At 31.4% G+C, this 12,698-nt stretch overlaps 5 protein-coding genes across 5 annotated transcripts, besides 4 other annotated features; 2 read left to right on the top strand and 3 right to left on the bottom strand.

Moving 5' to 3' along the window:
• Positions 1 to 715: 715 nt before the first annotated feature.
• On the bottom strand, positions 716 to 3,246 carry TVAGG3_0859240 (uncharacterized protein; the record flags this gene model as incomplete). The annotated part of the gene is made up of 1 exon (XM_001308743.1): positions 743 to 3,136. The coding sequence occupies one exon, from the start codon at positions 3,134 to 3,136 to the stop codon at positions 743 to 745; it is 2,394 nt and encodes a 797-aa protein (XP_001308744.1).
• Positions 3,247 to 3,317: 71 nt separating this feature from the next.
• On the top strand, positions 3,318 to 5,112 carry TVAGG3_0859250 (tropomyosin family; the record flags this gene model as incomplete). The annotated part of the gene is made up of 1 exon (XM_001279992.2): positions 3,722 to 4,657. The coding sequence occupies one exon, from the start codon at positions 3,722 to 3,724 to the stop codon at positions 4,655 to 4,657; it is 936 nt and encodes a 311-aa protein (XP_001279993.2).
• A 918-nt stretch (positions 5,113 to 6,030) lies between these two features.
• Positions 6,031 to 6,135: a mobile genetic element.
• Positions 6,136 to 7,177: a mobile genetic element.
• A 149-nt stretch (positions 7,178 to 7,326) lies between these two features.
• Positions 7,327 to 7,492: a mobile genetic element.
• A 170-nt stretch (positions 7,493 to 7,662) lies between these two features.
• TVAGG3_0859290 (cyclin-dependent kinase inhibitor 2C-related family) lies at positions 7,663 to 8,670 on the bottom strand (the record flags this gene model as incomplete). The annotated part of the gene is made up of 1 exon (XM_001308746.1): positions 7,663 to 8,670. One exon carries the CDS (start codon positions 8,668 to 8,670, stop codon positions 7,663 to 7,665), a length of 1,008 nt encoding a protein of 335 aa, XP_001308747.1.
• Positions 7,666 to 7,688: a mobile genetic element.
• A 1,195-nt stretch (positions 8,671 to 9,865) lies between the features above and the next one.
• Positions 9,866 to 11,189, bottom strand: TVAGG3_0859310 (WD repeat-containing protein family; the record flags this gene model as incomplete). Its single annotated transcript, XM_001308747.1, has 1 exon — positions 9,933 to 11,174. One exon carries the CDS (start codon positions 11,172 to 11,174, stop codon positions 9,933 to 9,935), a length of 1,242 nt encoding a protein of 413 aa, XP_001308748.1.
• Positions 11,190 to 11,325: 136 nt separating this feature from the next.
• Positions 11,326 to 12,684, top strand: TVAGG3_0859320 (uncharacterized protein; the record flags this gene model as incomplete). The annotated part of the gene is made up of 1 exon (XM_001308748.1): positions 11,326 to 12,594. One exon carries the CDS (start codon positions 11,326 to 11,328, stop codon positions 12,592 to 12,594), a length of 1,269 nt encoding a protein of 422 aa, XP_001308749.1.
• Between the last annotated feature and the right edge of the window lie 14 nt (positions 12,685 to 12,698).

Genomic DNA, 12,698 nt, shown 5'->3' on the forward strand with positions numbered 1-12,698 from the left:
ACCACCCAAACTAGTATATTCTTATTTTAAATATGATATTATCCTTAGAAATCACACTAGAATATATTTAAATCAACTTTTAAAAAAGTTCGAATCCTGCGCGTCTCACTTTTTAAATTTTCCAAAAGGAAAATTATATTCTCCTAAAATGAAAACAATTTTCCGAATTGACATCCTTATTATTTCCCTATTCATTTCAAGTATTAATTGAATGTTCAATGTGATCGGGAATTTGGATGATTTGTAAATTGATATATGCATCCTGTTTAACAAATTTAAAATGGTCAGATGGACATTATTTTTTTTTAACTTTTATTCTTTATTAATATAAATGCTCAGGATATATTCGACTCATTTAATTTTTCAATAACGAAATCGAAGTTCATTGAAAAAATCGAAATGAACGCTTTCGCATAGATTAAATGTGTCAAACTGAGGTAAATCCATGACGATTCGACCGCAAATGTGATATTTGTTTCAGTAAAAGAAGTATTTTTACATATTTTTTGATAATTTGAAAATTAATAGCCTGTAAGTAGGAGATTTAATTCTGTTTATTCATCTTATTCTCAATTGGGTGATGGTTTCAATTGGCGCTAGATGATTAATTTCGTGACTACAGTCATTTCCAAAAATGATTCCGTATAACATATTAAATTCATTCGATTTTTGTAAGAGAAACGTAAAGATTTTAAAACATAAAACTTTTATAAAACAAAACAAATAATTACTCTTGATAATTTTAACAGCATATTCCGTGAACAATAACTTCAACAGAAGTTCTTGAGTCGGTTTCTAAGGTTAAAAGTCCATTGAAAGAATCTTCAATCTGAGGTGTAAAATGAACTGGAAGAAGAACATAAGACATTGGATCTATTTCGAATTCGGGGAACGGACAAAAGAATGGAGCTTCACATTTAGCAGTAATAAAAGTTTTATGTGAACTTTTATTAGATACTTTCAATGAAGCTCTTCTCATTGTTCCTGGCTTGCAACTTGGGAAGTTAATAGCACTAGATGAAGTGGATACAACAAGACTCTTTTCTTGACATGATGTTGTGATTTTTAGGACTTCTCCTCCTATCTTTATAGTGATTTCACCATCAACTTTCTTCAATGCATTGACTTCGAATCTAAGTGATGAATATGGAGAAACGTACCCAGAGAGAGGGTCAACGCTAATGAAAGGAGAAGAAACAGTAACTTGGAACCGTGTTGGAGCGCTTGACATGTTTATCAGTGAGAATGATTGGCTATCAGAGCCATAGAAAACGAGTTTATCAACTGAAACTGAGAAATTAGATTTCTTTGATTCATTTGAAACCAAAACTTTCACAGTTTTAGTTGTTGTCGAGTATTCGCAAAGCGCTTTAAGATCTTTAGTGCGGCATTGTTGCAAAACATCATTTAACTTTGAATCATCAGTATCTTTTCCTTCTAAAAATTCTTCAATTTTTGTTGTAAGAATCTCTTTTGATGTAACTAATATTTCTGAATCTTTTTCTGACTGTACTTCTATTTGGGATGTTACTCCTGGTTTAATAATTAGATCCGTTTTAGATGTTTTTGCATCTTGACTCTGTAAATTAACATAAGCTGTACTTTTCCCATAATTCTTTATTGAAAGATTTCCAATTCTGTTTATCGATATTGATTCTGGTATGTCTAATTGGGATACACATGGCATTGCAATTGCAGGTATACGTATTTCATCGAGTTTCGTCCTTATTGTTATAAATCCATACATAATATCTGAATCTTCATTATGTAATTTGAGATTGAAAGGGTCATTTGGTTTATAATTACGTGGAAGACGTATGAATGGTGGAGGTGATATAATAACTGGGAGATCTGATGTAATTTTAAGTGGAAATCTCCTTGAAGAACCAGAAAACACAACTAAATGTGTATTAGCTTTAAGTCTCTTTGTACTTTGGGTTGATCTATTAATACTTATTTCTGTTCTCTCGCTTTCTGATGAAGATTTTAATGCTGAGGATGATTTTATGCTTGATGGGTTTAATTCGGTAGCTTCTGTTACTTTAAATGGTATTTCTTCTGTGAAAATGGTTCCATTATGTTCCCAAACAAGTTTTAATGAAGCTCCAGGTTGAATTACATCATTTTCATCACAAACTACGTGTGCAATTTCACCTGGAGCAATTGTTACGTAATTTTTCTGAAGATGGATACCATATCCTGTTAATTGTATCTGTAATATATCTTTGCTGCGATTGAATATTGTGAAAGGAGTTTTTGGAAATTGATCAGGTACATTGATTGAAAATGGTATTTCTTTTGCTTCAGCACTGAGTAATATATCAAAGTCTTGCATGGAGACAGTTGTGGAGAATTCGCCTGGTTTTGGACTAGAAAATTCGAAATTTAATTTATTTTGCTTTTCTCCATTCGAAACAATCGAAAATGGCCAAGATACTGACGGTGCTTGCTCTTCTTGCATAAGTTTAAATTCTTTTTTGAGGATTCTGTTGACTAATGTTGTGCCGAGATTGAATTTAATTGTCTCTCGCTTTTGGCCAATTTGTAGTGGTATTTCAAACATTTCTTCTGTTTGACTGCATGAAATTGAAAGCATTGGATTACTCACTGAACTTTTGGTTTTATCATAATGAATTTTCGCACTAAATGTGCTTAATGGTTGAATATCAAACGCTGGAGGTTCTATTGTAAAGGCGTTTGTATTTGTTTGAACAGCTACTGATAAAGTCTTAGATACATCTCTGTTGCTGAATTGAATTAGTTGATCTGTTTCATCTGGTGAAAAAGTCCAGCATTTGGCATGTGGTGGTGGTATTTCGAAGATTGAAGGAACGCAGTGTCCTGTTAACGTAAGTGAAAATGGATATCTTCCTTCAAAAATTACAGCACCGTTATAAACTGCAATTTTAGTAGGTTTAAACGAAACAAGCATAGCATATGTTCCCCCAGGAGGAATTGTAATTTTATTTGTTGGAATTGTAAATTCTGAATCTCCTGTTACTGATAATGTATATTCTTCAGGTTTAATACCTGAATTTCCCATTAATACTTTGCATTCAACACTCTTTCCAGGGAATGTCTTCGGAAAATTAATTTTATCAGGAATTAACGTAACTTCTGGGAAAGATTGAAGCATTGGAAGCGTAAATTTCTCGGTAATTATAGATATTTTCTTCCTAACACTGTTTTGGTTAGGACTATCTATTGAATTATTAAAAGTTGAGCTCTGTTGACTTGTTATTTTTCCTCAATTAAAATCAAAAAAATAAAAATAAACGGGCATTTTTTCAGCTCAATTTCATATAGTCAAATAAGTCTTTCCCTATGATAGTGCATAGATAGTTTTACATAATGCACTATAAATATTGATTTCATCCTGATATTTAAATGAAAATTCAAATCGAATATAGATAACAGAGCCTTTGTAAGCAAAATAATTTATTTAAAACTTGAATCAAACATATACACTGAGGTAATAAGTCATAAATTTATTTAATCAAGACAAGCATCACGAACTCGCGTTTTTTTGCAAGAAAACGGATTCGATAACGTATCTAATTCAAACCATTTAAGCGACTACAAATACTATATATCTCAAATCGATAGCATAGATGAAAGATTGTCGGAACTTGATACTATTGCAAAAGATGCATTCAAGAGTAAAAATGTCAATTCATTAAAGAATGCATTCAAAGAAGTCTATTCTCTTTTAGCAGGATGCATGATATTCAATGATGTTGTTTTTCGAAACCAGTCAAATAAGTCATCAGACTCAATGAGAATGATTCATAATGCATTTCCAGATTCACCACAAGATACGAATGAGTTCATTAAATGGATCAAGCAACTCATTGAAGAACGTGATTCATCAATTAAAAACATTAAAACATTCAACATTGAACAATCCAAAATGTATGAAAAGATTAACAATCTTGAAACCGAGTTACAAACAAAAACTAAACGCACAAAGATCTCAACCAATGATTTCGAAGAAACTCATGAAGCTCTAGTCCAGAAAGTTTCAGATCTGCAACGTCAACTTAATGATTTTCATCAACAATTTGGTAATAAAGATACAGAGAGCGTTGAACTCCAACGTTTAAGGAATAAGTTCCAAAAGAATGAACGAGAAAACAATATCAATCTTAAGTCGTTAGAATCCGAAAATTCATCTCTTCGTTCTAAGATCGACGATCTTCTTCAAAAACTGAGTAAGAAAGAATCTAAAATTTCTATCCTCAAATCCAAGATCGAACAATTTTCAGTCAAATCAGAAGATGCAATCAGTTCTGAAAAGCAAACGCGATATGAAATTTCCGATCTTCAACGGTTATACAACAGTACATCATCTTCACTCTTTAAAGAGCAAGAAAAATCACGATTTTTAACAAATCAAGTTGAACGCTTGCAAAAAGAACTTGATAATGTTGTTCAAGAAAACAAAGAACTCAGATCTTTACTTGAGCGATCCAAACAAAGTGTTCAAGAACAGATGGAAGAAAACACTATCTTGTTAAAGCAGATGCGTCGTGATTCTCAATCTAATTCGAAAGAAACAATTGAAAACTTGACAAACAAAGTATCCAAACTTAAATACGAACTTTGTCAATCTAAAAAGTTTATTTGCAAACTCCAAAAACAAATTGAAAATTTCTGAAAGAAACATCGTGACTGTCATGAAGAAAGCACAACTTATCATCACAAATCATCTAAAAGTACCAAAGAAAACCAAGATTATAAAGAACATATTTCATACAAAAAACACAAAAATGTTCAAATTCTTGACTCATCATCATGTTATTCATCCAATTCATTTGAACTCGAGAGTAACTCTAATGTAAGTGATTTAGATAAAGAAATTGAGAAGTTAGAGAAGAATGTTAAAATTTCACGAAAGATCCTTCAAGAAAACACAAAATTTTCTAAATGAATGCATCCTAATATACTTATTTGTTATAAGCGTATTATTTCTATAAACGTAACTCAATCCTCTGAAAAATCTGAGATAATTTGCAAAATTATTCTTTAGAGTTATTGAATAAAATATCAAAAATCATATTACTTTGCATTGCAGATGCAAAGTTCAAAGTTGGATTCACGAGGCATTATGACGTAAACTATTCATTTTTAATATGAGACTGTTTATTTTTGAGAAGTTTACATATATATTTGAGAAATTTACGGTGTCACGCTTTTCGTAACGCCAGGCCTCTGAATTTTTTTTTATGACACCGTAAACTTCTCAAAAATCAAAGTGAATATTGCTATTATTCCTGGTTGTTATTTGATGAGGGATACATCCATATTTGTTTTTAGCATTAATATCTGCTCCATTTGAAATAAGAATTTCGGCTGTTTCTTTGTTATTATTCCTGGCTGCATAATGAAGAGAGGTCCATCCATCTTCGTCTTTAGCATTAATATCTGCTCCATTTGAAATAAGAATTTCGGCTGTTTCTTTGCTATTATTCCTGGCTGCATAATGAAGAGAGGTACATCCATCTTTGTTTTTAGCATTGATATCTGCTCCATTTGAAATAAGAATTTCGGCTGTTTCTTTGTTATTATTCCTGGCTGCATAATGAAGAGAGGTCCATCCATCTTTGTTTTTAGCATTGATATCTGCTCCATTTGAAATAAGAATTTCGGCTGTTTCTTTGTTATTATTCCTGGCTGCATAATGAAGAGAGGTCCATCCATCTTCGTCTTTAGCATTAATATCTGCTCCATTTGAAATAAGAATTTCGGCTGTTTCTTTGTTATTATTCCTGGCTGCATAATGAAGAGAGGTCCATCCATCTTTGTTTTTAGCATTGATATCTGCTCCATTTGAAATAAGAATTTCGGCTGTTTCTTTGCTATTATACCTAGCTGCATAATGAAGAGAGGTACATCCATCTTTGTTTTTAGCATTGATATCTGCTCCATTTGAAATAAGAATTTCGGCTGTTTCTTTGTTATTATTCCTGGCTGCATAATGAAGAGAGGTACATCCATCTTTGTTTTTAGCATTGATATCTGCTCCATTTGGGGGCGGCGACAAATTTGCCCAGCCAGTAAAGTATTCAATTTTTTTGCATTTTTTTAAGGGTGCACACGAGAGGATCATGTAAACTTCAGAATATAGCTTCTTAAGGGTGCACCCATATGTACGTTTATTTGAGAGGAGGAGGATTACCCTCTCAATTTTGAGGGATTCGTTAGTTTATTTTCTCGATGAATATGCAATAAAATTTGATTTTTACCTTATCAATATACTTCATCTAATATACACATGTTCATGTAAAAACTTTTTTCCAAAATCCTCAGGAATTAAGGGATTTTTGAATTTTAAGAATTTTTTTCGAATGTTTTCGAAAAAAAAAATATTTTCAGAACAGCCTTAACGGCTAAGATTTAGGAACAATGTTAAGTATCAAAAAGAAAGGAGGTCTGATATAGACAACATATATCGTTGAAGGTTGAAAAAATCTCTAATATTTGAGCCCAAAATTTCAAATTTTAATTTTTTGAAAAAAGAGGCCACCCATATGTACGTTTATTTGAGAGGAGGAGGATTATATTTTTGAAAGGGTGAAACATTATGAATATGTTAATTATATAATAATATGTATTATTATAAAAAAGAAAAAATAAAGCACGTTAAAATTTTTCTTTCTTGATTTTTTACAAAATCTACTTAGAATTATGCAAAATATGACTAAATAATTATAAATTTCAAGTTAAATTTTAATTTTGATAAATAATTTAAATTTCAAAATATCAAGTTCAGTTCGACTATGTATGTAGTAATTCCTCAATAAAGTGCCAAAACCCTATTAAAATATATGAACATTTTCAACATTTTAATGTTTTTATTTAAAAATTTGATGGAATATGAGCTTCAAACAATTATTATGTAAATAAAAATAATTAAATATATGTATTTATTCGTATTACAACCGTAGTAAGTCGATTCTTCCTTTCTTCTACTGAGTTTTGAATTTGATTTCGAATTGTAAAGAGATTCAAAGGGAAAATACTAGCGGATAAAAACTACCTCCATGAAAGGGTCATAATGGAGTCAAGTTGTATTTTTTGATATTTTTTGCTTTTCGAGCCTAAATAGGTAGCCAAGATAATGCCTAAAAATAAGGTTCTAAATTCTGAAGTTTACATGATCCTCTCGTGTGCACCCTTTAAAAAAATGCAAAAAAAAAAGTAATAAAATAAAAAAATTTTTAGTATCGATAATCTGAAATATGTTGTTTACTTAAGCCGCTCGCTTCGCTCGCGGCTTAGTTTCGTAGTTTCGTACAATCTTTTTTCAAATCTGTTCTTTTCGTCAGCCGCGAGCGAAGCGAGGGGCTTAGTTTCGTAATTTCATACAATCTTTTTTCGAATCTGTTCTTTTCTTAAGCCGCGAGCGAAGCGAGTGGCTTAGTTTCGTAATTTCATACAATTATTTTTCGAATTTGTTCTTTTTGTCAACCGCGAGCGAAGCGAGTGGCTTTTTATTTTTTTTAATTTTTTTTTCTTTCTTACTTTTTTTTCCCCTTACTTACAAATTTGATAGTAACTTACTAAATCTCTCTATCATATAATAATAAATTAATCCATTTTTTGTTTCAAATCTGACACTTTACATTTCTGACATGTAAACCTGTCACTTTTCACTTCACCTCACTGGGCAAGTTTGTGCCCCCCTCCTCCATTTGAAATAAGAATTTCGGCTGTTTCTTTGTTATTATTCCTGGCTGCATAATGAAGAGAGGTCCATCCATCTTCGTCTTTAGCATTAATATCTGCTCCATTTGAAATAAGAATTTCGGCTGTTTCTTTGTTATTATTCCTGGCTGCATAATGAAGAGAGGTCCATCCATCTTCGTCTTTAGCATTAATATCTGCTCCATTTGAAATAAGAATTTCGGCTGTTTCTTTGCTATTATACCTAGCTGCATAATGAAGAGAGGTACATCCATCTTTGTTTTTAGCATTGATATCTGCTCCATTTGAAATAAGAATTTCGGCTGTTTCTTTGTTATTTAACCTGGCTGCATAATGAAGAGAGGTACATCCATCTTTGTTTTTAGCATTGATATCTGCTCCATTTGAAATAAGAATTTCGGCTGTTTCTTTGTTATTATTCCTGGCTGCATAATGAAGAGAGGTACATCCATCTTTGTTTTTAGCATTGATATCTGCTCCATTTGAAATAAGATATTCTAAAAGTGATGAAAGATGGAAATTCGGAGAATAAACAAAACATTTGTTGATATCATTTGTTTGGTCCAAATAAACTAAAAATGATTGGAGATTATTGTATTGAGAGCACAATTCTAAATTAATTTTTATGTTGTGTTCATTCATCAAAAACGTGACAAAATCAATATTGTGTGATATAATTGCATATTTCATGCATAGATTATCTGGTATTATAACTTTCAAGCATTCATTCATAATGTTTGGATTTCCACCCAAAAATGAATATATAAGACATTCTGAAGTGATTATTGATTGAAATTTTGTTATTAAAAACTTAAAACAATCAACAGATCCATGATAACAACATAATTCAAGTAACGAAAGACCTTCATCTGAATATGGATATAATTTACTTTTTAATTCTTGATTTTTATCAAATCCTTCTCTTTCTGTAAAGGTTATCAATGATATTTTGTCATCATCCATAATAGATCTGTGAATTGTTTTTTGTTCGTGAATATCAGCTGTATAATGAGAAACTTCAAAATCGTTAAAATTTTTTTCCCGTTTTCATCTAATACTATACTGTATTCTTTGTAGAAAAGGTAATTAAAAACTTCGTTGATATTGTTGACCTGATTTAGATGGTATTTGTCAACAATTTGTTTGGCAATCGCTAAATATGACTTCATGTAGCGGTTGTTATAAATTGAAAGTTCGGATATATCATTGATAATCACATCAGGCTGAATTTGATAAGAGTCAATCAGGTTTTGTTTGATTTTTTTGTATATTGCGTTTAATTTTTCTTCGTCATTTGTTTTCAGCCTGTACAAAGCATTGTAGACATCATTATATCCTGTAAAAATCTCCATCAATTTGTCATAATGAGTTTGGCTTGCTTTTCCCTTAGACATCAATCAAAAATTTTACGATATCGTAATCTTACATACAAAATGTTATTGAGTTTGGTTAATTTCTCCCTTGGACATCAATGTTATCGTAAATGTCGTACTTTTACATAAATTTCGTTTTCACAAGACTGTCATGTAAAATTTCAGACTGGAAAAGGTTCAAGAGCGGGTCGCCTAATTTTTTTATTATTTATTTAAATTAATAAAGACTCTTATTTTCATACTATACTTGAAATCGTTGAGAAACATATTTCACACACTTTGTATGTATATTGAATTAATTCAGAAATTCTGTCTCAAAATTTTTGAATCAACAACACAATAAATTGAATGACCGCTAGGTTTCATTCAATTAAGAATGGTACCAAACAATATATTATGCAAGATATTGCGAAAAATTTTTGATAACTTGTAAAAAAGTGTAAACTTCAGAATACACAATAATATGTTATTTGGATACTATATCTAATTACAAATATTATTGTCACTCAAAAAATCACGATTTCAATTTTTCTTGAAATCTAGCCTTGAAATGTATATTAATTTTACTAAATATAAGCATTATATTATATGCTAATTGACTTTTTGCATTCGTCCCTATTAAACATGTATATATATATATTCCTCCAAAGTTCTTTCAATTTCATTGAAAGGGAGGAAAAAAAATATTGAGAATATTTTTGTTGTGATTAAATTAGTAAATAGGAATATAGGTATATCCTGTAAATGGTTGCAACTTAACTGAAAAATCGATTTGGATCTCATTAAAATAATATAATAAAAATTTTAAAAACTTATAAATACAACTACTTAATATTAAATGAATATAACTCCTTACACTTGAGTTGGCTGTGTGAATGTCCATATTTTAACATACATATCTCCAGAACCACTGCAAAACATGTTTCCAAGCGGGCTGAAGCTAACAGTAATAACTGAATTTTCATGGCTTTTCAGTTGGTAAATCATTCGGCCCTCATCAAGCCTTGTAATGATGCAAGTCATATCTTTCGAGCCGCTAATGAGCCAATTCTCTGTTGGATCAAGTGCTAAGCTCAGTACATACTCTGAGTGTTTATCAAGAGTCTTCCAAAGTGAAAGACCTCCTTCAATAATGTCCCAAATTTTAACTGTTTTATCTAATGATGATGTAACGATTCTGTTGTATTTAGGAAGCATTATGCATGAATATACAGTCATTGAATGGCAGTTTTGTTCAAAAATCATTGACTGTGTCTCGAGATTCCAAAATGCGACAAAACCATCAGAATATCCAGCGGCAATTATCTTGCTATCATTGGATATTGAGATTGTAATACATGGCTTCTCTGGACTACGAACTAACTGCGTAATTTTTTGCATTGTTTTAATATTCCAAATTTGAATGCTTCCATCGCCTAGTGATGCCGCTAGCCTATTTCCATCCTTAAAGCACTGAACTTGAAAGACTTCTTGGCCAGCTGTAGAGATTCTTGCACATGGCGTTGGATCGCTTTTTTCGGGGCTTGCAGCGTCTTGCGATATATTAAAAATGTAAATTGTATGATCTTCAGCACCAGCAATTACTTGGCTAGAGTTTGGTGTCCATGTAATTGATCTGATATAAATGGAATCGGTAGTATTTGGATCAGCAAATGGAGCTTCAAGAACAAAGCAATCGTGTTCAAAATTATAAACGCGAAGAACTTTATCAGAGCCAATGGCTAAGTTTGCTCCATTTGGAGAAAAACAAGTAGCACAAATGACAGAGTTATCACGAATTTCGACAGATTGCGATACGGTAGCCGGATTCTTAATTGTATTTTCATCTACTAAATATAAGATCACTCCTTCTGATTGTTGTTCATCTTTCTTTGCGTTTTGAATGTTCTGCAATTGCTCTTGGTATTCGGCACGAAGTTTCGTAATGTCTTCATTGACATCATTAATCCTTTGTATCTGATTTTGAATTTGGTCTTGTAAAGCTTTACAATCTTTTTCTAGATTGTTTCTAGTTTCGGTTAACTCATCATATTCGCGTGAGAGATCTTGCAAAAGAGATTTGGCATCCGTAACCTTAGGTTCTGTATCAGTCATATAATATAAAAAAAAAGTTGTTGATTTTTATGAAAAAAAAAGTTGAAAAGATGAAAAATTTTGTAAAAAAAATACAAAATATTTTATTGACATGTACAATAGTAACTTATCTCACACATAAATCGAAATAATTAAATAAATTTTCTACATCATGACGCACCGGCTTTTCGGGTTTATCAATAAAGTAAAGGAAGCGGCCAAGATACTTAATGCTGAAGAGGAAAGTGAATATGAGGAAGAATACGAAGAGGAAGAAACAAAAGAAAAGGGAGAAAATGAGTCAGATATTTCGGATATCGATCTTGATGAAGTAGAAGAGCTATTAAAAGAAACAAAAGTTGATACTGAAACGAAAGAGGAAGTCAAAGTTGACCCTGTAATTGAAGAAAAACGAAAACAAAAAATGCAATATTTTGAAGCATTCACAAAAATCCAAAATCTATTTCCGGCAATGAAACTTTTGGATAATCCAGATGCTTTGATTACAGAATTAGAGTCAATTCAGCAAAAACAAACAAATTTAAACTCTGAAAGAGAGAAATTTACCGAAATTCTTGATGCAATACGGAGTTTAGACTTTGTGGAGCAAGATTTGAAAGCATCTCAAGAGAATATTAATGTTGCCCAGTCAACAACAGAAAAACTTAAATCAGATCTCGACAAAGCTAAGAAATTGAAGCTTGCAGCACGCTCGAAAGCAGCTGAACTTCAATCACTAATACAACAAAATAGTATAAGAGCAAATGATCTCAAATCACATAGAGATGAACTTGAAAAACAAATTGCGACGTATAATGAGCAGATTTCTGCAACAAAGAAAAAGATTGAAGTCCAACAATCAACAAATCAACAATATCAAAACACAATTGAGCAATTACAGCAGAGTTTCTTGAAATCGAAAGAAGAATCTGAATCAATTCAATACGAACTTGAAGAAGAAGATAGCAGATTGAAACAAGTACTGGCACAGCTCGATGCAGCTCAAAATCAATCAAGAGAAGAAAGATTATTGTCAGAAAATCAAGAAATTACAAGTTTAGAAGAAGAATATGCTTCATTGCAACGTGCAATTACTGCATCTGAGAAACAAGCTTCTCTTGAGCGAAACGGCATGTCATTACAAGAAATTGAAAAGAAATTAACAGAATTAACTGAAACACATAGAAAACTATCGACCAAAGTTGAAGTACAGAAGGAAGAAGTGAAGGATGAAAGGAAAGATGTGACTGCTTTGCTTATTTCTTACGTAAAAAAGGAAAAAGACGCTGAAGAGAATCTGAAATCATATTTCCAATGGTCTGATGGCCAAATAAAGAAGGCTAAAGATGAATCTTTAGGATTTTGGGGCAAAACATCGAGACTTTTGGCAAGATTTACTGATTCATGGTCAAGTTATCTTCTTCAGGCTGTTGATAATTAATTATATGTTTGTTTGTTATATTTAAATACTGTTTTTATAAATATTAGTATATATTATTTAATATTTCATAATTTTCAAAGGAAAACGTGGTGTATGTATATGAA

This window comes from Trichomonas vaginalis, chromosome VI (genome assembly GCF_026262505.1).
Source record: "Trichomonas vaginalis G3 chromosome VI, whole genome shotgun sequence".
Classification (NCBI taxonomy): domain Eukaryota; phylum Parabasalia; order Trichomonadida; family Trichomonadidae; genus Trichomonas; species Trichomonas vaginalis.